At 53.6% G+C, this 27,407-nt stretch overlaps 1 protein-coding gene across 1 annotated transcript in view; it reads left to right on the forward strand.

Annotated features, from left to right (window-relative positions):
* Nucleotides 1-26,625, forward strand: part of EPHA8 (EPH receptor A8) — a 53,444-nt gene extending 26,819 nt beyond the window's left edge. Inside the window, exons 4-17 of the mRNA XM_065854914.2 lie at nt 10,277-10,432; nt 11,470-11,805; nt 14,657-14,781; nt 14,954-15,116; nt 15,594-15,690; nt 16,317-16,384; nt 16,928-17,053; nt 17,957-18,142; nt 18,760-18,821; nt 19,194-19,403; nt 21,671-21,820; nt 22,990-23,180; nt 23,581-23,736; nt 25,171-26,625. Of these exons, the coding sequence (XP_065710986.2) occupies nt 10,277-10,432; nt 11,470-11,805; nt 14,657-14,781; nt 14,954-15,116; nt 15,594-15,690; nt 16,317-16,384; nt 16,928-17,053; nt 17,957-18,142; nt 18,760-18,821; nt 19,194-19,403; nt 21,671-21,820; nt 22,990-23,180; nt 23,581-23,736; nt 25,171-25,285 (2,141 nt within the window). The 3' untranslated portion in view covers nt 25,286-26,625. The remainder of the gene's footprint in view (nt 1-10,276; nt 10,433-11,469; nt 11,806-14,656; nt 14,782-14,953; nt 15,117-15,593; nt 15,691-16,316; nt 16,385-16,927; nt 17,054-17,956; nt 18,143-18,759; nt 18,822-19,193; nt 19,404-21,670; nt 21,821-22,989; nt 23,181-23,580; nt 23,737-25,170) is intronic.
* Nucleotides 26,626-27,407: the final 782 nt, after the last annotated feature.

Here is a 27,407-nt window from a genome sequence, read left to right on the forward strand (position 1 = left end):
GTGGCATATCCGTGGGTTTCAGGACTGAGACTCACTGTTTAGACATTTTTGTATAAAGTTTGGGACCAGGCATCTCAGCCTCCGAGCGTCCTGATTGCTCTGGCTGCTTTCCCTCTGTCGTGCTTTGGGGTTTCAGCATGGCTGTTACCTTTGGCTGGAAAACAGTGATGAAGGAGCGACAATTAAGCAATTACTGCTCCACCAGCCCATTTGCACATCAGGAGAGGTGTTTGTGGCTTGCCAGGGCTGAGTGAGAACAGCTACCAAACAGGGGTCTGATGTGTGTAGCTGAACAAGGATGTGGCCCTGGGATAGACTTTAACCAGCTCTGCTTAATACAAAAACATGGCCTGTGTCCTCTAAACAAACAGAAGAGAGGGAGCCTGTCAGGGCCCTTTCCCATCCAGCTACCAAACTAAGGAAAGATGGGAAGTGGGGAGGACTGCTGGCCCCTCATGGATGAGTCCCTCTGGTGCTGGGCTCTCTTGTGCCTCCCACAGCACACAGCTGATGGAAATGGATCTGGAGAGTCTGGTTGGAAATCTGGAAGCCAGTTATTTTTTTTCCAGTTGGTGGGATTCATGCTGATGAACCAATAAGCGAATTTAATGTACCTTAAACCTTCCTCGTGGGCAACTTTAATTGAGCAATTAAAGCACCACAGCATTGTTAATTAAGAGGAGAAAACACCCAGCTTGGTAATTATATGCTTGTGAATACAGTTTTGCATGCATGGACCTTTATGAAGAAAGTCAGTGTAGACTGGCGTCCTAGCTGGCAGGGCAGGGTGGGAGCAGAGCTATAGCTGTGAGAGAGAGGAAAACTCCATCCAGCTGTGCCCCATCACCCATGTATCATCTGGTGGGCACAACTCTGGCCACACATGGTCAGGGTGAGCCATAACATCACCAGGGGACAAAATGACACAGGAGAAGCCGTTGGCAGGGCAGGACAGGTCAGAGGCGCAGACACCGGCTGTGCTGGGCAATGACCTGCAGCCCCAGCAGCAAACCTTTTCAGCTGTGTGAACAGATGTGGTCCAGATGCTCGTGTCAGAGGGAGGTCAAGGGATGTTGTTCCTCCCCTTCTGCTCTGCCCTGGGGAGGCCCCATCTGCACAACTGGGGCCAGGTCTGGGCTCCCCAGTTTCAGAAGGACAAGGAATTACTGGAGAGAGTCCAGCGAGAGCTACGAAGATGCTGAGGGCTCTGGAGCATCTTTGTGATGAGGAGACACTGAGAGAGCTGGGGCTGTTGAGCTGGAGAAGAGAAGCTGAGAGGGATCTGATCCATGGATCAGTATCTCAGGGTGGGTGTCAGAGGATGGAGCAGACTCTGTTCAGTGGTGCCCAGCGCCAGGGTGAGGGGCAACGGGCACAGACTGAAACACAGGAGGCTCCATCTGAACATGAGCAGAAACTTGTGTGCTGGGAGGTGCCAGAGCCTGGCCCAGGCTGCCCAGAGTGGGTGTGGAGTCTCCTTCTCTGAGCCATTCAAACCCCCTGGACCCACCTGTGTGATCTGCTCTGTGACCCTGCGTTGGCAGGTGAGTTGGACTGGATGGTCTCCAGAGGTCACTTCAACCCCAAGCAGTTTGTAATTCTGTGATTCTGTGAAGAGGAGGAAAGGTGGAGGCATGAGACCTGCTCTCCTTGGGCTGGGGCACGAGGGGACAGACCTGCACTGCAGGTGGAGATGCTACTTGTCCCTGGGTCTCTGCCCAAAAAGACCCCAGCCTGTGCTCCCTTCCTCTGGTGCTGGAGGGGTGGAGGAGCATCAGGGAGGAGGAGAGGTCTGCTACAGGGTTAAGGGAGCCCACCAGAGCCTTACTCCATTCCCTTCTCTCCCCAAACTCCTTATCCCTTTCTAGGTCAGAGATGCTCTGAGAAGCCTCAGGCTTTTCTCCCCTTTTTTCTGCTAACAGATATTTTCCAACCCATGTAAGAATACCGCAGAGCAACCATGAGCTCCTCGTGTTGTGTCTTCACATGAAACAGCCATTACATACCGGTTGGTTGGAAACAGGACACTGGTCTTGCTGATTCTAAGAAAAACCCCTTTTTCCGGGCTCTGAGTTACACGAGACCCCTAAAAATGTGCCTGAGTGTCACACTTGCCCGTGTCAGTCCGCAAACCTGGGATTTCAGTGCACCCATTGCCAGGCTGGGCTCCACCTCCCTCAGGTGCTGCCTGGAAGCATTTGTCCCATACATCAAGGTGACAGATAAATATATGTTGGAACACTCTGCCACTGCAACTCCAGACAAACATGTTGGAATACATTTCACATTTCTTTGCAGACTGGTGTGGATTTCAAGGAGACTTTCTATGCAAGTCCCACCGCACACGTGCCAGCTCTGAGCTTGGTGGCCGTGTTGCACCTCGGTGACACCTGCTCAGTGTCCTGTGCCGCTGGCAGGACACCAGGCTGTGACACCCGCCACACACACCAGTGCTCTGGGTGCCCACCACTCAGGGCTTCTGCCAGGAGGTACCAAAACAAACCTTCGAAGGGCAGGAGCAGCGATAGTTGTGAAGATGTGCTATAGGAGTTGTGCAAATCTGCTTTCAGTGATGCCGGGCAAGAAAATCAAAGAAATGTAGTGATTTATGAGATTTTCATTATTGCTTTGCAAGCCGGTCAGCCGCTTTGTAAAATACAGGCAATACTGCTGGTAAGATTATATCGCCTCCAGTTTATCCCATGCAAAGCCCCACACCCTAAAAATAAAAAAGAATACAGTTTGTTTTCCAAACCACATAAGCTAGGACTGTTCAGGATCCAGATACCAGACCTCAGATGGGAACAAACTGCAAAGAAGATGTGTCAGAGCCACTAATTGCTTGCAAGGTTTGGGCTGGACTTTAGGAAAAACTTCTTCCCCTGGAGGAATATCCAGCCCTGGGAAGGAACCCTTGGGTTCACACTTGCCTCATACCAGCGCTTCCGTTTTATAGTCCCAGACCAAGCTGCTAATTAATCTGTTTGTATCCCAGGTCCACTGGGCTGTCTGTGCATGACTAACTCAGCTCAGCGAGCACGCTGGAGAAGGCAGCGTGTAGGACAAGGTGATCTCAGTGCTGCCAGCACCTCCACTACCTCTAAAACCCAAGGAAGTGGCCCAAATGAATTTGCTAGGGAAAAAAAGAAAATAAAGAAAAGAAAAAAAAGGGGGGGAGGGGCGGGCGGGAAGAGGGTGTCAAGGGTTTAGATTGTGGGGTGACAATAAAACGCTGCAGATGTATTGTTAACCTCCTCCCCCCCTGCCCCCTTCAGCTCCTCCCTCTCCCCTCTTCCCACTCAGGACAGGCAATCGGGAGGAAAAGAAGGACAGAGAGAAGAGAGTTGGAAGAACTAAAAACATTTTACTAATGCTACTGATAAAATACAGAAAATAATACAAAATATACAAAACCAATCTTGTAAGCCTCAGGAACTGCAGAGCCGGCAGCCGAAGTCCTGGACTGGACTCTGCAGCCAACCGGAGCTGGATTCAGTCTGTCACTGGCCTTGGTTCGCAGGGGCGACTCGCAAGGTCCTCTTCTAATGTTTGCCATAGGGAAAGGGAAAAGGAAAAGGGATGAGATGCTCGTGATCTCCCACTTTTATATGAAGTATTCACGTGAACGGAATGTTATACACAGTTGGTCGGTTTCTTGGTCACCGGTTTCTCGTTGCCTCTCTCACAAGATGTGAATTTGTCCTTATCAATAACTTCGCATTCCATTGCTATGTTTACCAAAACATGTATCTGGTTCTCCAGGAAAATGCAGCTAGTATGAAGCTTTAGCTGAGAGGCAAATTCACTAAAAGAGAAACTTGTTTTTTAACAAAACCAAGACAGAGAGGAAGGCAGCTTTTCCCAAGACCTAAAACCATATTTTTTTTTCTGGTTAGAAGCAAAAAAAAAGGACAGAGATGACTGCAGAGCTGCCCTTTCTCCACCAACAGAACATTTTTGTGCCTGCTGTAATATTTTGTTGTTTGCCACTTTTCCTCTGAGTTTGCTGTGTTTGGCCACTGACACAGAAGGGTGAGAACAATGCCAGGCTGGAGTTCAGGGTATTGATGGGGATGAAACAAGTTCTGTTTTTTCTTGGTAGGTCTCTATAGTCCCTGTAAGAACTACCAAAGAGCAGCTGGAATTTGATGGATGGATCTGGCAGCATTCAAAGACCTCCACCAGTTTTGGAAAGTTGTTTTGTTGGGTTATTCTGTTTGAACTCTTCTGCGGAATTTGGCCACGTTCACATCGTGAACACTGGATGACCAGTGTGCAGGTGCTCGGGAAGCTGTTGTTGGGGAATTTAGAAGAAGTCTGCAAGAGAGATCTGGCATTTTGCACCTGTACTCACAAAGGAGATGGTGCCATGCGATGGCAGGCTGGGGACCTTAAATTCTCTACCAGCATATTCAGAGTCTTGGTGTGATCGCCTTGCATGGGGAAGGTGCTCCTCATTCCCACAGAGCAGTAGGTCTGTGCCCAAAATTTTTCTGTGCTTGGCATGAGATAAGCATCCCACCCATGTCGCTGCTTCTTGGGTGATGACTTCTTTCCCTTCCTGGAAACAAGATGCTGCTGCTGACACTTGTCTGTGCAGGAGGAAGGGATCCAAAAGCTGGTGGTGCTCAGCTGTGTGGGGGCGAGGGCTGCGCTGGCCCCCGCGATGCTCTTCTCTTGCTTCTGCTGGAGTGCTGGGCACCCTTATGCTAAAGCTCAGCCCCTGTATATATCCATAGCTATGTGCACATGGTGAGAGAGCTCACAAACCCCCCAGAACTGCATGCTGGTTCCCACAGGGGCTGAGCCAAGGTGGTTTTTATGTCCTTTCTTCATTTATATATCTGTTATCCCTGAAGCCTTGCAGCAAGGATACCTGCAAGGGTGGCTCCTGCTCAGCCCTGCTCCTTCCTGAACACATTGTTTTCTGGGTTTGTTTTTGGTCTGGTGAAAGCTGCAGGTTTTTTTTCACAAGCCTGGATAGTTCTATCTAAAACCCTCTGACAAGTCTGAGTTTTGGAAACAGTTTTTTTCTAATTCTAGCATTGGGCCACCTGTTTCCATCTGACTCCTGAAAGCTGTAGCATTTCCCCAGATAAGCTTTATAAAAAACCCTTCACTCCGAGAACGTGCCAGGCTGTCTCACATATATAAGGCTGCACAGTGTCACCTCGACATCCCTCCCACAGAAGGACATCTGCACCTTTCTTAAAGGATGTAGGGAGGAAGAGCAGGGCAGAGTCAGGGGTGCTTTCAACAGAACTGATTTTAAGGCAAGAGGCAAGTCCTGCTGATTTTTCTATGGCAGCACCAAGCAGAAGCCCAGCTTGGGATGCAGCCAGTCTGGACCACCATGGTTTCAGTTTGCCCAGCACTACAAGTTGGATTACTCCACTTGGAAGAGCAAAGTCCTCCTTACATACCTGTCCTGGTGGCTGTGAAATTGGTGTGTGGAGCAAGAAGCTGTGCACACCGCCTTTTGCTGCATGTGCCATTTGCTCACAGACTCATGTGCAGTGTTTTGTCGGATTTGCACAATCTTCATGGGTGAAAATTCCCCATGTTCTCCTCTCTGTAATACCCAGGGGTGTGAAGGAGTGTGAGATGATGTGACTTGAGGGAAGAAGGACCAAGCAGTGAGGTGAGGGGGAGTCCGGGGTGGTATGAGACAAGTTCAAGTGGGTAGGGCAGTGGGATGGGTTGTGGGTAGTACTGGGTATGGGAAGGGTTGGGAGCTGTGAGAAGGGGGTGCAAGGTGGGAACTGGGCTGTGCGAAGGGATGTAAGGTGGTGCTCTGGTGCAGGAGGTAAGGCAGGAACCGGGGGTGCGAGACAGTGCAGGGGCCAGCAGAACTCAAAGGATGAGCAAAGCATCAGCTGTGAGGCAATGCATGATTTGGGGAATAAGGGTTTACCTGTGAGATCCAGTCCAGCCAGCCCCCAAAACCCCCTCCAGATCACCAGCCAACCTGGGGACAGCCTGGGCTGACCTGGGACTGCAGGAAAAGGGGAGCACAGCCTTGCAAAAACACAGGGTTTGGGGCAATGAGACTGATGCATTTTTTTGAAGACATAACTGAACGAGATGCTTCTGTTTCCATGTCTGTCACATGGGAGCTGAGATTGGAGGCATCATGCTGAAACAGATTGAAAGAAGCTGGGATTTTGTGTTTTAGCTTCTCCCACAGCCTGCAGGACTCTGGGACTTGTCCCTGTCCCTGTCTGTCACAGTGGCTTGACACCCTTCTTTCCAGCTCTATCTCTTCCCAGCACCACTAAAATGAAGACAAACAGCTGCTGTTCTGGTTCTTGCTGATGCCCAGCTTTGTTGCAGGGTCAGGGGTGGGGGCAATTGGTGGCACTGGTGCCGCGGAGCTGCCCCATGCACCCTCCCGACTGCACTCTCACCCTGCCCAGACCTCATGGGCTGAGGAAGAAGCTGAGAGGGTGAAACACAGGGTCAACGCTCATATTTGCAGCCTCACCAGAGCAGCCCTTGGTGGTCCCTCTGGGGCCACCTGCAGAACACAAGTCCCAGATGGTGACTTCGGACTCAGAAGAACGGCTCATTCCTGGCTAACATATCCTCGACAGGTTCATCTATCATCTCCTGAGCTCTGCCAGCTTATTAGCAGATGTTGTCCTGTTCCCAGAGGATGGAGAGGGAGGGAAACAAATGGACTGAGCTACAGATGGCTGACAGAGCCCTCCCTGTACTCGCAGTTTCTGAGACAAGCCTGATGCTCCGGGGCCCTGTGGGCAGGTGATGCATAGGAGAGTGGGGCAGTGGGCTGGGAAAAACCCACAAGATGTGCTATGCGGGGATGGGATCAGTTGCAGCCACATGGTATTGACCCCGACAGGCTGGGGTGATAATCAAGGAGGTCTGGAGATCCGCTCTGCCAAGCACAGGTTTAGTGCTGGTTTGTGTAGGCTCTGCCTGTGACACTGGGACCAGCCAAGCGTCAGGGTTGCAAGCTCAGTGTAGATGTGCGAGGCTTGAGCGGGGCTGTGGGTGAAGGTCTTCTGCTGCCCCACGTGCACTGCAAAACCACACTGCGGGGTGAAACTGCAAGGACAGGCAGCCTTGGATGGGCTTCGCGAGGGGAATGACACTTCTGGTAGCAGGTCCACAAAGAGGCAGGATCCAAGATCCTCAGACACAGAGGTACCAGCTACATAAATTAATAAGGAAAAAGGAAATCCCCACTTTTTGCAGGGCTCCCGGGAGGGAACTTGGGGCGGGTGGCAGTAGCTGGTTGCAGTGAAGACAGCAGGACACTTCTGCACCTTCCTGGCGGGTGCCTTCAGATTTTCGGTGGCTTCAATGTGTGCTACAACCACAGCTGTGGAGCCCTGTAGATTTTATACCTGGTGTGCCTGACTTAATTTTTCTCATTGGCCTCTTCTCCGCTGGTTTGCTCTTACACACATCATTGGCGTGGAATGAGGGAGCTCAATCCAGAGCAGGACATGCCTGTCACCCTGTACTGTAGGGATTTCAGATCTTGTGCAGGTTCCAAGCTGGTGCCCTGCCTCCCGTACCTGTGAAAGGCTTTGCGTGTGAGTCCTGCCTGCATCCAAGCAAGCACTGAGGCACACGGAGGAGTGTGATGGCACCCAGAGCAGTGCCTGCCCCAGCCCCAGTCGCTCTCCAGGTCTCCTCACATACTTGTGCTGTCCAGGTGCTGGGACGTGGCTCCCAACGGCTCGGCACCGTGCACAAATTCACCTGTAATTTGTCATTTAGGATAATTTTCCCCCCGAGTGCATCTAAAATGATTGTGAATCATTGCTATAGGTAATTAACGGGTTTTTTTTTTACAGCATTAAATGCTAAGTAATTGCAATTGCTTGGTGCAAATCTGCTGTGCTTCGTGTCCTCATCCTTCCCACTGGCATGTCTCTCCACACCTGATATAGCACCGATTTCTCTGTCCTTAATTAAATATTGGTGAGGGGAATCACTCCAGTGCCTCTTGAATCAAGTGTTCCCGGTACCTGGTTCCTGCATCGGTAGAGATGAGGGTGGTTTGCAGGTTTAAGGGACGGTTCACACAAGATGAAGGCAGCAAATCCTGGAATGCACACTGGCCAGCAGGGACCCATTGCTCAGCTCCCACCTGGCCATGCTCGTGCCCTGTCTTCATCCTTTCCCATATGGAAAAACTGGGAACTTTTCTTTCTTAGAGACTTTCCCTCCCCTCCAGCTGACTATCTCACGATCTTGTCCCCACCTGGGAACAGGGTGTAACAGCAGTTGTCTGTCTTACACCCAAAACCAAGGGGTTGCAGACTGGAGGGTGTTGCAGCATCAGGCAGAGAGTCCCTGGCTCTCTGGGTGTGCAGCACCATGAGGATCAGCCAGCACCAGAGCTTGGTAAATGTCCTGGGCTGTCCTTAGTGTGGATGCCTGGGGGCAGCAAACCTGTGCTCCCATTTCTACCTCCCCTTTTATCTCTTCTGATGCCCTTGAAGGGGTGACAGGTGTCGAGAGCGAAGAGGAATGAAGCCAGCTCTGAGCTGCTGTGATTTGCTCGTGAGTCACATCTGCCTTGCCTTGCATCCCTGAGTTTGGGCATTTCTGCTGCTTGTTCTGATGCCCTTTGGGGAGTGGAGGAGCAGGAATTTAGGAACAAACTCTGGAGCTTTTTTTTTTCCGGCCTGCTGTACCAAGCTGTGGTACCAACCTGCAATGCCAACATCTGTGGCATGTGCAGCATGTGTACATCCTGCTGGTGATATTGCTTCCCTGTCTTTAAAGCAGCATTCAGTGCAAAACTGACACAGAAGTTGGTGATGGAGTCTGAAGAAGGACCAGAAAGCTGCGAGGAATGCAGTGTGTGGCTGGGGCGCTGCCTTCAGCTGCCATTGCTGGAAGTAGCTCAGTATTAAAGAGGCCGTTTTATCACCATGCAGCGTGTGATACGTGGTATGTATGTTGGTAGCAATCAGTCCAGGGAGATCTGTGGAAAGGAAAGGAGTGCTGTTAATAAGAAAACAAATCAGCACCTAGAAGCTGAACAAACAGACAGCAGGGAGGGACCGAGACCACCGGGGATGCTGGATCACAAACAAAATCCTTCTACATGTTTGGAAGCAAAAATTGAGGCTGTATGCAGAGCTGACCACTGGGGGTAAACATGGGAAAATTAAGGTATTACTACCTCAGTAGGGAAAAAAAGGAATGAGTCAGAGCCAGGAATAATGCTTGAATCACTGGAAGTGGTTCTAGAAGAATACGGGGACACAAACAGACCCTGTTTTTCCTTATCTGGAATCGAAATCTGCAAGAAAGGACAAATCCTTCCACCCGAGACAGATACCTGACGTGCCACATGTCACTCCTGAGCTAATCGATTTCTCTAACGAGAGATGAGTTGTTTGTTTGTGTGACAAATGATTCACCCGAGGGGCTGCCAGGAGAGGCGGGGGTAGGACGGAACAGGCCGATGGCAGCCCGGGCGCGGGATGAGCTCCTGCCGCACAGCCCCGGCACCGGGAGCAGGCACAGCAGCTGAAGGCGGTTGTGATGTGAGAATGAACTCAGGCTGGCTCCCTTGGCCTTGCTGTCCCTCTGTGGTGAGCAGGCAGCCTGCGTGCTCTGCTGGTTTGCTGCTGCATGAAACCAGAGAGGGTGTTTCCCCTTTGTTTTGTGCAAGAAAACTTGTTGCTTTGTATAGCAGCACAACAGGGGTTTGCAGAGGGACGTGCGCTATGTCCCAAGCTTATAATTCTTGAAACCACAGACATGGATGCTCTTGGTCACCTGGGCACACACAGCATTAGTGGTGTGGCGACCACTGTGAAGTGAGGACTGTGCTGTAAATTTGTCCCATAAACGATAGTTCTTAGAATAGTTGATGAGGTGGTTTCCAGATCTGCCTGGTTTGATCTTTGCAGCACACCCTGCCCTGGGGACAGGCGGTGGCTCAGGGGGTGTCTGCTCCGGGGGGAGCTCTGGGCAGTGGGCTTTGCAGGCAGCTCACGAAAAACAGAGGCACCCACGTCTGCTTGTGAGACAGTGGGGAACGGGCACCAGGACGGTAGTAAGTACTGACTGGGGGGGGAGACAAAAGCAGTGTTCACAGAGCCCAGTTTCCAGCTGGGCAGCTGGAGGAGGACTCACCAGGGCGTGGGGGAGAAGGGTTGGTTTCCCTTGCACTGGGATGGGGGTGAGAGTGGGGTCCAGCTCTGTGCTGGTGGGATTCACCAAGCCATGGGGTGCTCCTCGTCCAGGTGCATCCCTCTGACCTCTGCCCTTCCCTCCTCTGCAGCCTGCCAGCTGGGATTCTACAAGTCAGCCCCCGGGGACCAGCTGTGCGCGAAGTGCCCCTTGCACAGCCACTCGGAGAGTCGGGCGGCCCGTGTGTGCCGCTGCGACAGCAGCTTCTACAGGGCGGTGCAGGACCCCCCCTCGGCTGCCTGCACACGTGAGTACCCCGGCTGTGCTGCAGCGGGCAGGTGTCACATCCTCAACACAGCAGATGCTCCAGGCCGAGCTCATCGTGCACCCGTGTCTCTGTGCATGCTGCCCAAGGTGCTATAGCAGCCTTTCAACCCTACGTCTCCCTTTGGCAGATGAGTTCAGACCCCATGAGCTGTGCTCCCTCACTGCCCGCTGTCTCATCCTGCTGCTCTCCAAACATCCGTGCCCAGAGTCTGCTCCCGTCCCAGGGCTCCTCCCGCAATGGGGCAGGATCAGACCATGGCTCTGCCGGCAAGCTTGCCCGCTCTCGCACCGGTGTGCCAGGCACTTGCTGGCTGCTTTCTTGTGCAGAAATGTGTGGGGTGATCAGCCCCTGGGAGGCCGTGCATCAGCACAGTGTTGCTGCACTCTCCCTTGCTGGGGTGGGTGGAGGCACCAGGTTTGTTTATATAGTTACTGCTCAGCTCTCTAAAATAGGCTGCTTTGAGGGGTCTGGTGCTATTAAGAGGGGACAAGAGCATCCCAGGAGGACTCTCCTCTCTGCAGTTGGTCCAGGAAGGCAGAGATGCGTAGCTGCTTGCTGCAGCCAGGGTGAAAGGCAGGTCAGAAACATCTGGCTTGTGTTTGCCTATCCATCCACCCAGGATTGTTAACCTCCCCAGGAAATGTGACTTTGCCCTTCCCTTTAGACGAGTAGGTCCTGCTCTCCACCCTCCAGCCCACTGACACCTTGGCTCTTTCCCCAAAAGCTTCATGCATCCCCATTTGCTTCCTGTTTTCCCCAGAGCAAACATCAGCTCCTGCCTGCCTGGCACTTGGCATCCGCATCCAGAGCATTTCATGGCATTTCAGCTGTCCGTGTCTTAGCTGTCTTCTTTTTGGAGCGTTTACCTTACTGGGCAGCTCCTTCTTCCCAGTAGCATAAGTTGTACATGCAGGTACTTGCTGCCCGAGCTGCACCTCTCCATTGGTCTCATGATCCACCAGTTCCAACACACGTCAGCAGTCCTGGCTCTACCTGAACCTCTGCTTCTTCTCCAGGTCCCCCCTCTGCTCCTGTGAACCTGATCTCCAGTGTAAATGGCACCTCGGTGACACTGGAGTGGGGGCCGCCCCTGGACAAGGGGGGTCGCGCTGACATTGTGTACAACGTGGTCTGCAGACGCTGCGCGGGGGACGCTGGCCCGTGCGAGGCGTGCGGCAGCGGGATCCGCTTCGTGCCCCAGCAGATGAGCCTGGTGCAGGGAGCGCTGACAGTGACCAACCTCCTGGCCCACACCAACTACTCCTTTTGGGTGGAGGCCGTCAATGGTGTCTCCGACCTCAGCCTGGAGTCCAGGAGAGCCGCAGTCGCCAACATCACGACAAACCAGGCAGGTAGGAGGAGCAGACGTGCCCCAGGCTTTGGCTGTGCGGGCTGCAGCGAGAGGCGTCAGGCCACGTACCACGGGTGTGAGCCTCTGGGCACAAACACCGAGTGTTGGCAGGAAATCCCCTGCGGTCAGGGACAAGGGAAGGGAGGCAGGGTCCCAGTGACAAGATGCCTGGGTCAAGTGAAAAACAGTCAGCTTCTCTGCTTCCCATGTGGTTTTGAAGCTTCAAAACAAGAAGTCCCTCTATAGGCCACGATGTGAGAAGTAAATAGGCGTGATTCTGTGATTTCACCTTCAATGCCCCTAGTAGATAACTTGAGTTTGAATATTGACATGCCGGTGTCTCTGCACAAAATATTTCTATCCTAAATTAATTTATTGTATTCAGGGTAACTATTTGTGGGGTGTGTGTGCATAAGGGGGCTTGGACCCATTAAGTCTGGTTTTTCTTATATAATACAAACTTGTTTCATGCGCAATGATTATGAGGAGAAACTTCTTTACTCTGAGGGTGCCAGAGCCCTGGACCAGGCTGCCCAGAGAGGCGGTGGAGTCTCCTTCTCTGGAGACACTCAAAACCTGCCTGAACACCTCTCTGTGCCATCCGCTCCAGGTGAACCTGGTTTAGCAGGTGGGTTGGACTAGATGACCTCCAGAGGTCCCTTCCAACCCCAGCCAGGCTGGGATTCTGTGACTGGCTTGGAGATGGGCATAGGACCCCCAGGAGGTGTGACCGCTATCCTCTCTGCTGCTGGAGCTGGGTGCAGGGACCTGGGGTGGGCTGGAGACAAGCTGCTGCTCAAGGCTGCTCTTACCCTTCTCTAATTCAGGGTATCCCTGTTCACCTTCCTCTCCCCTCACTTCAGCCTGCAGCTGCTGGTGGAGGCTCCTTTTCTGCAGGAGACAGAGGGCACGGAGAACAGTTGTTTGTTAACAGGAACACTAAGTAGAGCATGAATCTTTCAGGCTGCTCCTCCAGCCTCCTCTCTCTTCCCAAAGGGCCAAGCAGCAGTTCATGTTGTGCTCTTAGTTCACACCAAGGCCAGGCCCTGGCAGGTAACAGCAACTTTTGCTGGGAAAAGTCTCTGTCATGCATGTCTCAGCTTTGCAAATCCCTTACTGTGAAACACTCTTTCCCCAGGAAACCCTTCTGAGCAATGCTCTAGCCCAGGTGGGCCAGGATCTCGCTCCAGGCTTACCTGGGCATTTACCCAGAGCAAAGCAGAGCCCAGCTGAGCCCCCTTCCATGGACCACGCTGCAGGCAGGAACTGACCCTTCTTGTTAATCCTCCCTGTTGGAAACAAACCTGCAGAACTTTCCCGTGGTGCTGAGCCCCTTCTGCTCTAATGGTGGTGGTGCCAGCAGGGGAAACCTGGGGGCCCTCATGGGATTATCTCATGACTGGCATGAGAAAGAGGGGTTTTGTTATAACACCTGCCCATAGCTCTTCTTCAGCACTCTGCTGAGCCCACGCAGAGATGGCTCAGTCCTGCCGGCTCGCTACTGCGTGATGCCTCCAAATGCCAATGAGCGGCATTGTCCAGATGTGTTGGAGGGAGATGTTCTTGGGATGTGCTGCATGTTCCCATTTCAACCTCTCTTCTGGAAAGTGGAGATGGAGCAGGTGCTGCAAAATCAGCAGGGTTGGGAATGTGGTAGTGATTGAAGTTTAGCTGCCGTGCCTGCGTGGTGCTCCAGCTGCTGCACATCACGGAGCATCCCTGTGCGCCAGGAGGGGCCGAGGGACCCCTGGTGCTCTGCTGGGTGGCTTGTTCACACTGGGTGCTGGTCACTCCTGTCTCCCCGGCCCCAGTCACCTGGGGCTGTTTGTAGAGATGATGTTACACATGCCTGTGGGGTTTAGCAGATTCGCACCATCCCACCCTGTCCCAACTCTCTGGGATCCTGTGTCCCAACAGTTATTTCTGCTTCTCAGAGGAGCCAGCCTGAAGATGAACTGAGCTAAAACTGGTGCCTTTCAGTCCCTGGGAGCCCCACTTCTGCCACAGCCCCTGCAGCCTCTTCTGGTCTCTGTGCTGCTCCAGAGGACACCCCTGTGCTGCAGCCACAGCAGACAGAAGCTCCATCTGCCTCAGAGATGCCACATCCCACTTTTCATCTGACAGCTGGGGTCACAAGCGATGCCTGAACCTTCCCATGAGATGAATCCAGTGGCTGCCCCTGGCCATTGCAGCACCCACCACACTCTCTGGGGTTCTTCCAGGGGGGATTTTCTTAGTGGGGAAAGAGGCTGGTGAGCTGGCTCCTCCGGCTGTGACAGCTCCAGTTTAGGCATGGGAGGTACAAGGACTGATTCACAGGCTCCCACCTCAGGACCAGGCAGATGACAGGTACCACAGGGCAGGAGAACACCCTCAGGGCACCTTTAGACTGATGCTCAGGCCCTGATCACCCCTCTGGACATTTGTTATCCCCCCTTTCCCTCTTTGTCTTTCTCCCCCTTCCCCAGGTGGGGCAGGAGAGGTCAGGGTCCTGGTAGGGGTCTCCACAACCTCCAGTGCTGCAGCCCCTTCTCCTTCCTGGCTCCAGATCACAGCAAAGCACTAATGTCCCCTCCTGCCCATGCTGGGACTATGTCCTCTTCTTTCATCTCCTCAGAGCCTGCTCACTCCATGGGAAAGAGATTGATGCAACTGAAGTGAACAAAAGCTGGTTTGTGAGCCCCTTCACAGCACTCAACTCCAAATGGCTTTAATTAAAACAAAAACATGGTTTAAACTGCGGTTCCGCATGGGGCTCCAGTTCCACTCATCCACGCTGCTGTGTCCTGCTGCCCCCACCCGTGCAGGACCCCAGCAGCAGGTACGTAACACCCTGTGCTCTGCGTCCCCAGCCCCGTCGCAGGTGGTGGTCGTCCGTCAGGAGAGCACGGGCCAGAACAGCGTCACCTTGCTGTGGCAGGAGCCAGACCAGCCCAACGGCATCATCCTGGAGTATGAGATCAAGTACTACGAGAAGGTAACGCTGAGCTTGCTGCTGCAAACCCGTCCCAGGGTGCAGACTTAGACAGGGGCATGGCTCAGCTTAAATCCATTGCTGATATCACCCAGCCTTGCATAAAGGAGCATTTTGGAAGCCTTTGTGGTCACTGTGCTGATGCAGCAAGGTTTTTGATGCTGTTTTTCCCCAGGACAAGGAAATGCAGAGCTATTCGACTCTGAAATCCAAGGCCACCACTGCCACCATCTCTGGGCTCAAGCCTGCAACCCGCTACATTTTCCAGGTTCGAGCTCGCACCTCCGCTGGCTGTGGGAGGTTCAGTCAGACCGTGGAGGTGGAAACGGGGAAGCCAGGTGAGTGTGTGCAGCCATGGGATGTGGGATGTGCAGGGCAGGGAACATGGGGGATGGTGATGCCCTTCTTCGTGGCCATTGTTCCTCTGCCACACAGGGAGGGAGGCTGGAGGAACATCTCCTGAGGTTTCAGTCTGCAGGCCTTGTTTGATGTTGCCCTCCTGAGATGTGCTTATACATTAGAAAGAAGAGGGAGGAGGGACGTAGCAGATAGGGCAGGGAAGATCTGGTGAAGTCCTGAGGCTCCAGACCTCTCTCTGTGCTGGTTTACTGTATCACCATGGCTTTCCCAGACCTGTCTTTGGTTTCCCCATGTGTAAATGACCTCTGTACACTAGGAGAGCCCCAAAGCTGGGGCTGGGTGGGAGATGGTGCTATATCTTTGAAGACTGTGACCCCATTGGTGTAGGGAAGTTCCTGAGCTGAGCAGAGTGCTCCCTGCTCCAGCTCGCCTCCTCCCTACCCTGCTTCTTCCAGTCTCTCTCCGGTATGACACAATGACAATTGTCTGGATCTGCCTGACACTCATCACTGGCCTCGTCGCGTTGCTGGTGGTCCTAATCTGCAAGAAGAGGTGAGTGTTTTCTGGAGGTCAGTGTGGCTTGTCACCAGGTGGGGCAGAAGGGATGGGAGAACTTGGATGCAACTCTTCTGCTCTCAGTTTGCCCAGCGTTTTCATAGGTCAGGGGTTAATAAGCAACCAAGAGATTTAGGGATCACCCCACCTCCACTTTCCCTGAGGCAGAACCAGTTTCCAGCCCTTCCTCTCATGCCATCAGGTTGAAGCACAGTAGCAATAGGAAGAGCCATAGGAATACTGGTACGTGGGCTGACTGGGCAGGCTGGGGGGTAGGTTAGGAGTGAACTCTTCTCCAACAGAGGGGTCTGAGGGAGGCTGTGTCTGCCACAGCTCAGCATGACTGAGCCAGGTGCACGGAGCACAAATGCCACTGCCCATTGGAGACAAGAGAACTGCAGCTTTTAGCACGGCCAAGCCTTGGAGAGCACCTGGATAGTGCCTTGCTCCAGGCCACAGTGTCAATCCAGCAAGACGCAGGGATGCAGTGGGTGGAGGGCCAAGTGCCATCTCCAAGCTCCTCCTGGGCTGCCTGCAGCCCTGCCACATGCTGCCTTCCACCCTCTCCTTGGACTGCTTGTGGGACAGGAGCACCTCCACTGACACTTGTGTCCCTGTGGCAGGCACTGCGGGTACAGCAAGGCTTTCCAGGACTCTGATGAGGAGAAGATGCATTATCAGAACGGTCAAGGTAGGACCCTCCCCACTGCTGCCCCTGGGGTGTGAAGGACTTCGAGGCTGCGGATGGGCAGGGAGCTGGACCGTGCCCCCAGCACTGCTGTTGTTTCTGGGGTGAAGGGGTTTGACCACTGCCTGCTTCTGGGGAGAAGTCTTCTAGGATTGCTGAGCGGGGACTCTGATCCCAGAAACATCCTGGTAATGAGGTTGCAGGGTTGCACAGTGTGAGATGGGACTGCGGCAGGTTCATCCCAGACAGCAGCAAACCAGAAGAGTGCAAAATTCATCACAGGGGATGGGTGGGAGTTGGGGGGATGATGAAGGGGGATAATCACATGGAGGAGACCTGGGCAGCCAGGTCCTGGACTGCTCTGAGGACACTGCTATGCCAGAGTGCCTTCGGTTTCCTTGGGGCTGCAACCTCTGTGGCTCCTCAGCACGTCAGCCCAAGAAGCGCTGTCCCTGCCCGTGCTACGCCTGCCTGCTGGGTCCCCCTCCTTCTCTGCAGGGCTGCCTGAAAGAACTTATCTCCTCTCTCCCCTTTGAAACCTGACAGTGAAGTTCCCTGAGTCCAAGTTCTACGTGGACCCCCACACGTATGAGGACCCTTGCCAAGCTGTACATGAGTTCACCCGTGAAATTGAGGCCTCCCGGATCAAGATTGAGAAGGTCATTGGATCTGGTGAGTCCTCAGACCAGCTGTCTCTTTGCATTGCGTCTGCTCAGGGAAGTTCATGGTCTGAGATTGTACCATCCCTGTGGGACCACAACAGCACTGACACTGTGCTGAGCCAGGGCTTCATCTACTCCTTCTCCTTTCAAGATCAAAATAATGACTAAAGTGGGGTATTTTTGGTGCATGAAATAAACTCTTTGAGGCAGCCTGGTGCACAGTGTTGCTGTGGCACTGATGGCTCAGGCTGGTACAGCAGATGGCTCAGCCTGTCCCCTGTGGGTGGCCACCCTGCTTTCAAACCTTGGTGCAAGTGTCTGAGGTGTCAGGATGCAAATGAAATTGCAAATCAAATTGTACATTTTCAGAACAAAAAGGATTTTTGCATAGGAACAGGGGCTTGCAGGAGAGCAGGGGGCAGAGATGGAGCTAGAACTTCAGCAGGAGCACCCCAAGGGTTTACCCCCAGAGCAGCATTGGAAACCTGACTGAAAGACACCCCTGCTGATGTAAGAGACTCCCAAATTTGTTCATTAGAAACTGTAAAGCAAGTGCCACTAATCACTACTCTTGGCCCACTGCCTTTAGTAAAAGGCATCAGAGAGAGTTGGTTTCTGATGTTTCTGCCCAGTTCCCAGAGGTGGCACTGGAAGCCAGAGATGGGCAATCCTTTCTGTACTCACAGGCAGCGATGCACAAAGAGCCAAGAAGTTAGTATCACAGAATCATAGAGCAGTTTGGGTTGGAACGGACCTTCAAAGGCCACCTAGTCCAACTCTCCTGCAATGAGCAAGCTCCTGAGAGCTGCAGCATGCTGTGAGTGTGCCAGCAGGCTGGGTGATCCATAATGCTGGTGGGTCGGTGGAAGAAGCGGAGGAACTCCTTGTGCCCTCACCTTCCCTTGCCTTGCAGGGGAGTCTGGAGAGGTGTGCTATGGCCGCCTGAAGCTGCCAGGGAAGAGGGAGATTCCCGTGGCCATCAAGGCTCTGAAAGCAGGCTACACGGAGAAGCAGAGACGGGACTTCCTGAGCGAAGCCAGCATCATGGCACAGTTCGACCACCCCAACGTCATCCACCTGGAGGGGGTGGTGACCAGGAGTATGTGGCCAGTGGGGACAGGACGCTATTTTGGGGCAGAGCTGGGATGTATCTCCCTGTGGGCACCCTGGGAGATGGGGGTCAGGAATCACTTTGGGTGCACTCCATCCTTTGGCTGCCCCAATTGCTCGCTTGTCGCTTGTCCCCTGGATCCCCTTTATCCCACCCCCTTGCCTTCTCTTGCAGAACAAACTTTCCATGCAGCAGTTCCCTACCTTTCTCCACAGTGCACTCCAAGTCAAGGTTATTGGTTAAGGAGAGGCCCTGTCCATTAGTGTTTATTTTAAAGGCTGCCTGTATTGAATCATAATTTGAAGTCTTCCTTCAAAAAGGCACATTCTGATGCAAAGCGTTATGCTAATGGCATGCAAATTTCAGCGGGATAAGGAAGCTGACCTAGCCACATCAATAGCACCTGGAGGGAGGGGTGAGTGTCAGGGTTCTTGCTACATCCCCACTGTCCTGCCCGTCCCGTGCGGTGCAGGGGTGAGACTGCTCCGCAGGGCTGCAGGACATCCACGGGCCTGGATTCATGTCTCTCCCAGTAAAAGTGTGGCACTGGGCTTCTCGGGGGAAGGTGACTTCTCTGCTAACTTGACCTCCCTTGTCTTCTGCAGGCAAATTGGTAATGATTGTTACTGAATACATGGAGAACGGCTCGCTAGACACCTTCCTCAGGGTAAGGAGTTCTTTCGTATTTTTATTCACTGCACATCCCCCTGGGCTGCAACTGGAGGAGAGGCTGGTTGCTGCTCCTCAGCCTCACGGGTACTGCGACAGTGGTGTGCTCCAGGCTCTCACCTCTGCAGCAGACACCTGCTCCGGGGCATTGCGGTCCCCCAGAGTGGCACTGCAAAGATGGGGACACCTGTGTGAGCGGCATCAGAGGCACTGGGAGAGCAGGAGGTGGGCTGGGCAGACAGAGAGCCACTGGGGTTAGAGGAGGCACTAAGCCAAAGATGAGAGGTACTGCGGGGTTAATTTGACAAGTGCAGCATCAACACACTGCTGGCGAAAATAATGAATGAACTCTGGGTTATTTCCTCTCCAGAAACACGACGGGCAGTTCACCATCATCCAGCTGGTGGGCATGTTGCGTGGCATTGGAGCAGGCATGAGGTATCTGTCTGACCTGGGCTACGTGCACCGGGACCTGGCTGCCCGCAACATCCTGGTGAACAGCAACCTGGTCTGCAAAGTGTCTGACTTTGGCCTCTCCCGCATCCTGGAGGACGACCCCGACGCTGCATACACCACCACGGTGCGTGGCTCCTAACGTCAGTCTCGTTGATCCTTACTGACGGTGATTGCCTCAGGCCATTGACAGCTGTTAGACACTTGCAAGTCGAGATAGGCAGGGCAGGGGTGGAGACAGTCACCTCACCGCTGATATCTGGGCCAAGAGCATGAATCCAAAATGCTTCTGGGCCTTAATGCATTGTCCTTCATACAGAGCCATCCCAGAATGGAAGTGTGGAGTGAACAAAGAGAAGCAGGGTAGGAGAGCAGGGAGGTGATCAAATCTCCACAGCCAACAGTTCCCGTGGGCACGTGTGGCCCACCACACAGGGACACTCCCATGTCCCTGTTAGAGTCCTTCCCTAGACTGCGTAGCTCCTTCCAGTCTTGTGGTTGTCCTAGAGCCATCAGGTAGCACTATGGTTCACTCTTCAGTGGCCACACACTCACTTTTCCACGTGACGGTGCCTCATTCAGGGTGGGAATTGGCTTTGCAACCTAGATGATTATGTTTAAACTGGGACACTTCTCTCTGTGAAGTCATTTTAAGGTTTTCTGGCCAACCTGACAGGTCTGGAGCTTGATGTGCTCCTCCACTGGAGGTCGTCAGAGGGCAATTGAAATGCATTTAGGGAACATGCTCTTCTTGCACTTTTCTGGCCATGAAGGGAATTAGTGTGCTCCCCAGGCACACCTCTGGCAGGGCAAACATGGCAGTTCTCTATGGAGGCCAGTTTGGAGCTGCAGCTGAGGAGTTTGAGCACCACTTTTCAGAAGGACCAGGACTAAAGAATCAGAAGGAGCCTCAGGCTAGTTTGGGATAGCTCATGGCACTGAAGAGCAGGGTCCAAAGAGGTTGCAGTTCCGAGGCATGAGTGTACAGTGGCCCAGCCTGGAGAACATGGCCTTCGTGCTCTTGGCTTGGGTTCAGTCAAGTGGAGAAGTGAGCCAGAATGTATCCCATGTGTGTCTTTGTGTTCAGACGCTCCTTTGATTTTTCAAGGAATAAGCTGATGTTTCAGATCCTTGAATTTTGGGTAAGGTTCCTGCTGCTTGGCTCAGGTACAGCTTCTTCTGCATCTTGGCTTTGGGGGTCTCAGAGGAACAGTAAGAAGGGGCTCAGCATAAGCCAGGTCTATAGACACACATACAGGCTGGCCTTCCTCCCACCAAGCCAGTCTCTGAGATTTCCCCCAGTGCTTTTAATCTTTGTGAACAAATTTCCGGAAACAGTGTGTCAGTGACCTGGCTGACCCATGTATTGACCTACGTGCTGACCCTGCCCAGTTTCTAGAGACACTGTCCCATGTCCCCAGTATGAATGCAAGCAGGGAGGTCACCAGAGGATGGAGCAGCCACCAGGAATGTCACAAGCAGAGGCTTCGAGGCATCTTGGCACAGTGAAACCCACCAGAGATGTTTGCTCTGGAGGAAGACTAGGTGCAGAGTCTGGATAGAGCTGAACTGTGAGGATGCAGTGACAGGATCAGGAGCACGAGGTCTCTGGTGAGATCTTGGTCAGGTTATCCTGAAAATGACGATGCTTTCTTGTTCAGAAACTTGTGACAAGGTGGTATCCTGTGTTCCTCCACTGTTGTTCTTGACCTGCTCAGGACATTACTTCCCCAAATGGGCTCTCCCAAAGGACACATCATTCATCTTCGGTCCCCATCAGGGAGCGGGGCAGAGGAGGCAGGACACAGTTTGGTGAAAGCAACTCTCCCAGGCACATCATACCTGCCCAGCTGCTCTGGGGAACTCATCCCACATTCCATGTCCCACGACTTTCCTCTTCCCATGGCTGGCCATCACAATTTTACCTTAAGTGTATTCTTAGCCTGTATATTGCTGATTTTTGTCAGAATGGTCCTTTAGCTCACCAAGTTCTCCTCTTCAATGCTTGTCTACCAAAGCACTAATGGAGAGGGAGCATGTGCCATTGCTCTTATCTGCTCAAGTCCTTGACCTCTGCCTGCACCCAGGGTCACCTCCCTGCTTTGTGCTCTGGTGGCCCTTGGCTCTGCTTCATGACTTTGAATTCCTCTCTCTTGAACACTGAGGGCCAGAATTGTGCATGAAGGAGAGCTTATAAAACAGCACAGCTTTCTTCTTTCTCTACTGGAAATACCTTAAAGTCATTCTTCAGGTACACCTCTAGGCTTACCTTGTGCCTCTTCAGTCCTTTCCACCAGGAGATGCCATCCCAGCATATCACTGTCCCAAATGCAGAGGGTTAGGGATGCCTGAGCCCTGCATGCTCTGAGCCTCCACCGTTGTTCGCTTTTTCAGGGGGGGAAGATCCCCATTCGCTGGACTGCTCCGGAGGCCATCGCATATCGCAAGTTCTCCTCAGCCAGTGACGTGTGGAGCTACGGCATTGTCATGTGGGAGGTGCTGGCCTACGGCGAGCGCCCGTACTGGAACATGACCAACCGGGACGTGAGTGGACGCGGAGCAGTGTGGTGGCCTCTTCTGGCCTCACCCAAGCCATCCTAACCAGGGGATCTGGGGAAAAGGGACCCAAAGAGCAGCACTTGCCTCTCCTCACATCCCTGCAGGGCTGTGCACAGCACGTTTGTCCCCTCAGAGGGGACATCAGTGTGTTGCCTGTCATTGCGCCAGGCAGCCTGTCCTTTTGCAGCATGGTGACTCATGGCTGTGCCTGGCTATGGGCACTGTGTGTCTCCCCATCCCTTTCTGCTGCCCTGCACAAGCCTTTCTGCTGGCCAGAGAGCTTCAGCATGTGTTATGTCACTTTTCCCATTCCCTGGAAGGGGTCAGGGCTTCCCCGGGATCACTGCACCCCCTGCATTCACCCGTCCACCCCTCCTGCACCCCGCGCGTGGTGTTCATCCCTTCCACTGCCCCCGTGGGGCTGCTGAGAGCCCCAGGCTTGCACCACTTGGCAGGAAGCTTTGGGCTTGTCAGAGTTATGTGGAGCCACTCTTACCTCAAGAATAACATAAAAACTGTAGGAAAACGTAGGTTATATTCCTGACTATAACCTGAGAACAAAATTTCCAAAATGAGGCAAAAAAAAATGAATATTTTGACTTTGCAGAACCAGAGGACTCATTTTTTCTTCCTACAGGCACTACAAATCTATCTGCCTTCTCCCTGCTCTGAGTCCTAAGAATCCCCTCTCTCCTTATCTTTTTTATTATTTTAGAAAGTGGCTTTGGTGACAGCAGGGCATGGATGAAGGGGTTACACTGCCTCCTTCACACAGTTGCTTTGAGCAGGGTTTCCTCCAGTCTTGCAAGCCCCGGTTGTAGAACACCTGAGTGTGAGTTCAGCTCTCGTGGCTTGTCTGTTGGAGGGAAGCTGCAATATTTTAGGCCTGCTGGACCACTTAATAAACCTGCTGACACAGCAGTGATTTCTTGTGTGTGTATGGTGTTCAGCCTGCTTCCAGCTCTCCACAGAGACTGCGCACAGCTCACTGGCAATTCACCTGTGGTTTAGCGTGGATCTTGTGCACAACCCCTGCTTCCCCATCTGATGGCCCCAGCAGCTCACACACCAGGGATCTTCCCCATGTGCTGCCACCCCGGGTGCTGGGGGCTGGGTGGGGATCCCACTCAGTGCAGCCTGTGGCTTCCTTGCAGGTCATCAACTCGGTGGAGGAAGGCTACCGGCTGCCCGCCCCCATGGGCTGCCCCACCGCCCTGCACCAGCTCATGCTGGATTGCTGGCAGAAGGACCGCGGTGAGAGACCACGTTTCTCCCAGATCGTGGGCATCCTGGACAAGCTCATCCGCAACCCTGACAACCTGAAGTGCACGGCCACCGTGAACCGGTAAGAGCTTCCATGGCTGCTGCAATAGCAGGAGTTGACAGGTGGTGCTGGGCAGAGCATGTGGTCTGCAGTGAATAAGGGATATTTCTGTCCAGCTCCAGCAGCAGTGGCTTCCCTGCAATCATGGACATGCACAGGCCCCATGGGCACACGTTGTGGTGGGCAGTGGGGACCATCCTGCACTTCACTGCCTTGCTCCCACTACAGTATCCGCATGCCAGCGTCTGGTGAAACACGTGCAGCAGTGCCCAGGCAGCAACATGTCTGCTTCCACCAGCCTGTGAGGTGTCTTTCTGTCCTGGCCTCACCTGTGGGGTCACAGGCTCTTTGAGATGGACCTCGCAGCCTGGCCGCCCAGGACCAGCACGTCCTGGGCTAACCCCTTCTGTCCTGCTCCCAGGTTCACCCAAACGCGCTTCGACAGGAGTCTCCTTGACCTGTCCAGCTGTCTGACAGTGGAGGACTGGCTGGAGTCCATCCGGCTGGGGCACTACCGGGACAACTTTGCCATGGCAGGGTACTCCTCCTTGGGCATGGTGATGCGCATGAACATCGAGTGAGTACAGAGAACAAACAGCACTGATGGGGTTGCCTGCACCATCCCACAAGCCCCAGGCAGTGGTCATCCTGCCTTGGCTCGCTCAGCCTAGTTAGCTCCCATGGCAGAGACAGACCCCTAAGGAAACAGTGTTTGGCCCATATGAGGTTCATGCTGAGACCTGGGGTGATGCCCAAGGGTGTGTTAACCTTTGAAATGAGGTGTGGGAGTCATAGTGAGAGGGTGTGAGTACCGAGTCACCTCTGGTGCTCTTTGGTGTCTCTCCAACATCATCACAGGGTCACAGATAATTCAGAGTTGTAAGGTCCTTGGAGAGGTCATCTAATCCAAACTCTTGCTCAAAGCAAGATCAGATATGGTGTCGCTGTCTCCCCTTAGTTTTGTGTCCCCTGCAAAAGGCATGTCTGGAACAGAGTGTGGCTGGGCCATACTGCTCATCTTCTCTGGGATCACCTTGAAACAAAAGGAGCTAGAAGGCACCTCAGAGCTTCTTCAGACCTTGTGCAGGGCATTGCCTCCCTGTTCAGTGCAGCTGGGCAGGGAGACACCATCCAGGGCCTTGGTGTGAATAAAAGGTCATAGTGAAGTGACCAAGGCTGGATTAAGGAGGGCTTGGGAAGATGTGTCCCACCACCCATCCTCATCCTCCTGCTGTAGGGAGCTTGCTCTGTTACCTGCCCCAGTCTTCTCTGAGGTGGCTGATGCTCCAAGTGTAACGAGAAAGGACAGCAACTATACCCACTCCTACCCTGGGCTTACATTCCCCCTCCCTTTGTACTAGCATTAGTGCCAGGGCTGGCAACAAACTCTGCTGCCTCTGAGAAGACTCATTTTCTTTCAAAGCCAAGAGGCTGCCAGACATCAGTTCTGATGGCTCGGGAAGGATGTGGCACTGCACGCCCTGGTGGAGGTGGGGCAGGTAGAGAAGTAGCCAGTGAAAGGGAAGATGGAGAGACACAGGCAGAGCATTGTCATGTGCATTGATCGGGGGCTGTACTTGGGACTGAGCTGATACTGATCCTTGTTTCTCATGTATATTGGGGAAGCTTTTGAGTGGGGAAGGCTCATCATCCATCTGTCTTTCTGACTGGGTTATCTGAGAGCATCTTGCTAAAACTGAATCCAATTTCAGAGCATCGATCTTGTCACCTACTCATCTGTCAGGAGCGATCCCCCTCCTGCTTCCCCTGGGGCTGTCACAGCAGCCCTGTCAGGAGGATGTGCCCAAGCGAATGGCAGCCTCTCTGTCCCTGGCAGGATGCGCAGGGACCTTCAGCAGCAGCAGCCTTGTGGCGGTGGGCAAGCAGAGAGGAGTCGGGTGTGGGGTCCTGGGCTGGTCCATGGGGCGCACACACACAAAGGACAAGTGTCTCTCTGGGGCTCAGCACAGGTCCAGCCCATGGGGTGTCTGACAGTGTCCTTGTTCTCCAGGGATGTTCGGAGTCTGGGCATCACCATGATGGGCCACCAGAAGAAGATCTTGAGCAGCATCCAAGCCATGAGATCCCAGCTACTGAATACAAATGGCCCTAAGAGGCATCTCTGATCACCAGCTTTGCAGACCAGCACCAGGCATTCCTTAACACTTACCCTGGCAAAGGGGCAGCAGGGTGGTGAGCAGGAAAAGGGGCACCAGACCAGGACCTGGAGCTCCTCCAGCATCTCTTTGATTTCAGTGTCAGTGGAAACCTTGCCTTCCAGACACCTTGATGGTCCTGCTACCTCCTTCCCCCATCTGAAGGGGGGAGCAGCCTTCCAAGCAGGCTGGGGACACATCTTGCCTCTCTCCATCCTCTACTGTATCCCTGTGGGACTGGGGGTCCCCACACAACTATGCAGGACAGGTGGTAACCCCTTCACACAGCGGGATGGCCCCAGCTGCACCTGCAGGTGGAGGGGTATCAGACACAACAGCAATACCAGGAGCAGTGGGACTGGCCTTGCCGTGGCACACGGCTCCTTTGGACCTGACAGCTGGGGAGTTTGTTGCACCTCTGCACTGAGGCAGCCCCCACAGGCTGCCACACAGCAGAGACAACCCTGCTCCCAGCACCTCCCAGCTCCAGTGTACTCCAGCCTGGACCTCCTGAACTGCACCAGCCTGCAGGTGACTTCGTGGTCACCTCTACCAAACCCAGGAGACCAGGGGACAGAGTACAAGCCAGCAGTGCCAGGAACATCTGGCTCTGTGTGCAGAGACTTCCTCAGCATGGAGAAGGGGTGGCCAGGATCTGCTGTCTGGAGCCTCAAGAAGTCTCAGGGTGCTGCAGGAGGCTCTCCACCTCTTGAACCCACCAGCACTGCTCCTCTCCAGACCCAGCACAGGCACACCAGGGCAGTACAGGCACATTTTCTAGGACTACAAGCTCAGGTTTCTCCCCCAGCAGAACAACCATCCTGGCCTCCACCAAAGCTTTACCAGAGCAGAGAGTGATGGGAGAGTTTACTCCCGCCTCACGTAATGGTGGGACAGAGGGGCTTCTGCCAAACTGCACTTTGTTCTGATGTTGCCTGAGAGAAACCCGAGAGCTATCCCATCACCACGTTACCTGCCCATGCCAGGGCTGCCATGTCATCTGAAGAAGAGGGGTCCTGAGCAATACCTTCAGCTGCAGTCACACAGTGTATAGCTGGAGACAGGGGCTCTGGGCAAAGAGGATTTTCGGCACTATCCAGATGATAAGCCCAGTGACTGGGAGGTTGGCCTTCCCTCCACAGCTCCCCTCTCTCCTCCACAGAAGCATCTCTTCTGGTGACCTTGCCTGGTGCAGAGCACTGGCCTCCAAAGCCTTGTGGAAGCTGGTCTGAGGGGCTGAGCTGGATGCAGAGATGCAGATGTGCCAGGGAGGGGGCAGGCTGGGGGTGGGAAGGTTTCCTTTGAGTGTAAATACAATTTTCTATGGGATTGGGAAGTGTTTTACTGGAATGTGATGTTAAGTACACAAAAGTGGTCTCAAGCACAGAAACCTCAGTCATGAGGTTGAACTCACTGCAAAAAACTCTGCTGGGCACATGGCTGGGGAGGCGGGCTGCTGGAGGGACCGGCCTGGCCCACGCACCCTCTCCTGAGCACTGGCACGGTAAATCCAGCATCACGCAAGTGAAGGTACTGGTTGGATCTGCTCCTGTCAGTGCCGTTTGGGCACAACGCGGGTGGGGGGAGGGTTAAAGCCATTTCTCAGCTGCAATAATCCTGGCTAAACTTGCCTTTCTGGGGCCGGCTTAGCTTTCCATCCGGGGCATTTATGTCCTGATGCATTCTCTGACTGTGGCGGGCACTTTACTTCTTCCTATGGAAGCTCTTTGTAATGGGGGACAGATGCAATGTGTTGTTAAATTTGTATTGCACCCTGCGTTCTGCACTCACACCTGTCACACACCCGCCCTGCAGACAGTGTCAGAGGTCGGTCCCAGCCCTGCAGCACAGGATCGTGAGTTCTGGCCGTGTCCTCTCTTCCCAACACTTGCGTCTCCCAGGAGGGTGAATCCATTATGGACAAACTAGGGACAGTAAAGGTCAGGCTGGTGCCACAGACCTTGGGGTTTGCTGGGCAACCCTGGTAACGTGGTCTGCAGGATCTGAGGTTGGGAGCTGCCAGATGGCCCCTTTCCAGGTGGTTCATGGGTCAGATCCTGCAGCATGAGGTCACTGGGCTGCTCCCAGATGT

The sequence above is a fragment of the Patagioenas fasciata genome, chromosome 23 (assembly GCF_037038585.1).
Source record: "Patagioenas fasciata isolate bPatFas1 chromosome 23, bPatFas1.hap1, whole genome shotgun sequence".
Lineage (NCBI taxonomy): Eukaryota > Metazoa > Chordata > Aves > Columbiformes > Columbidae > Patagioenas > Patagioenas fasciata.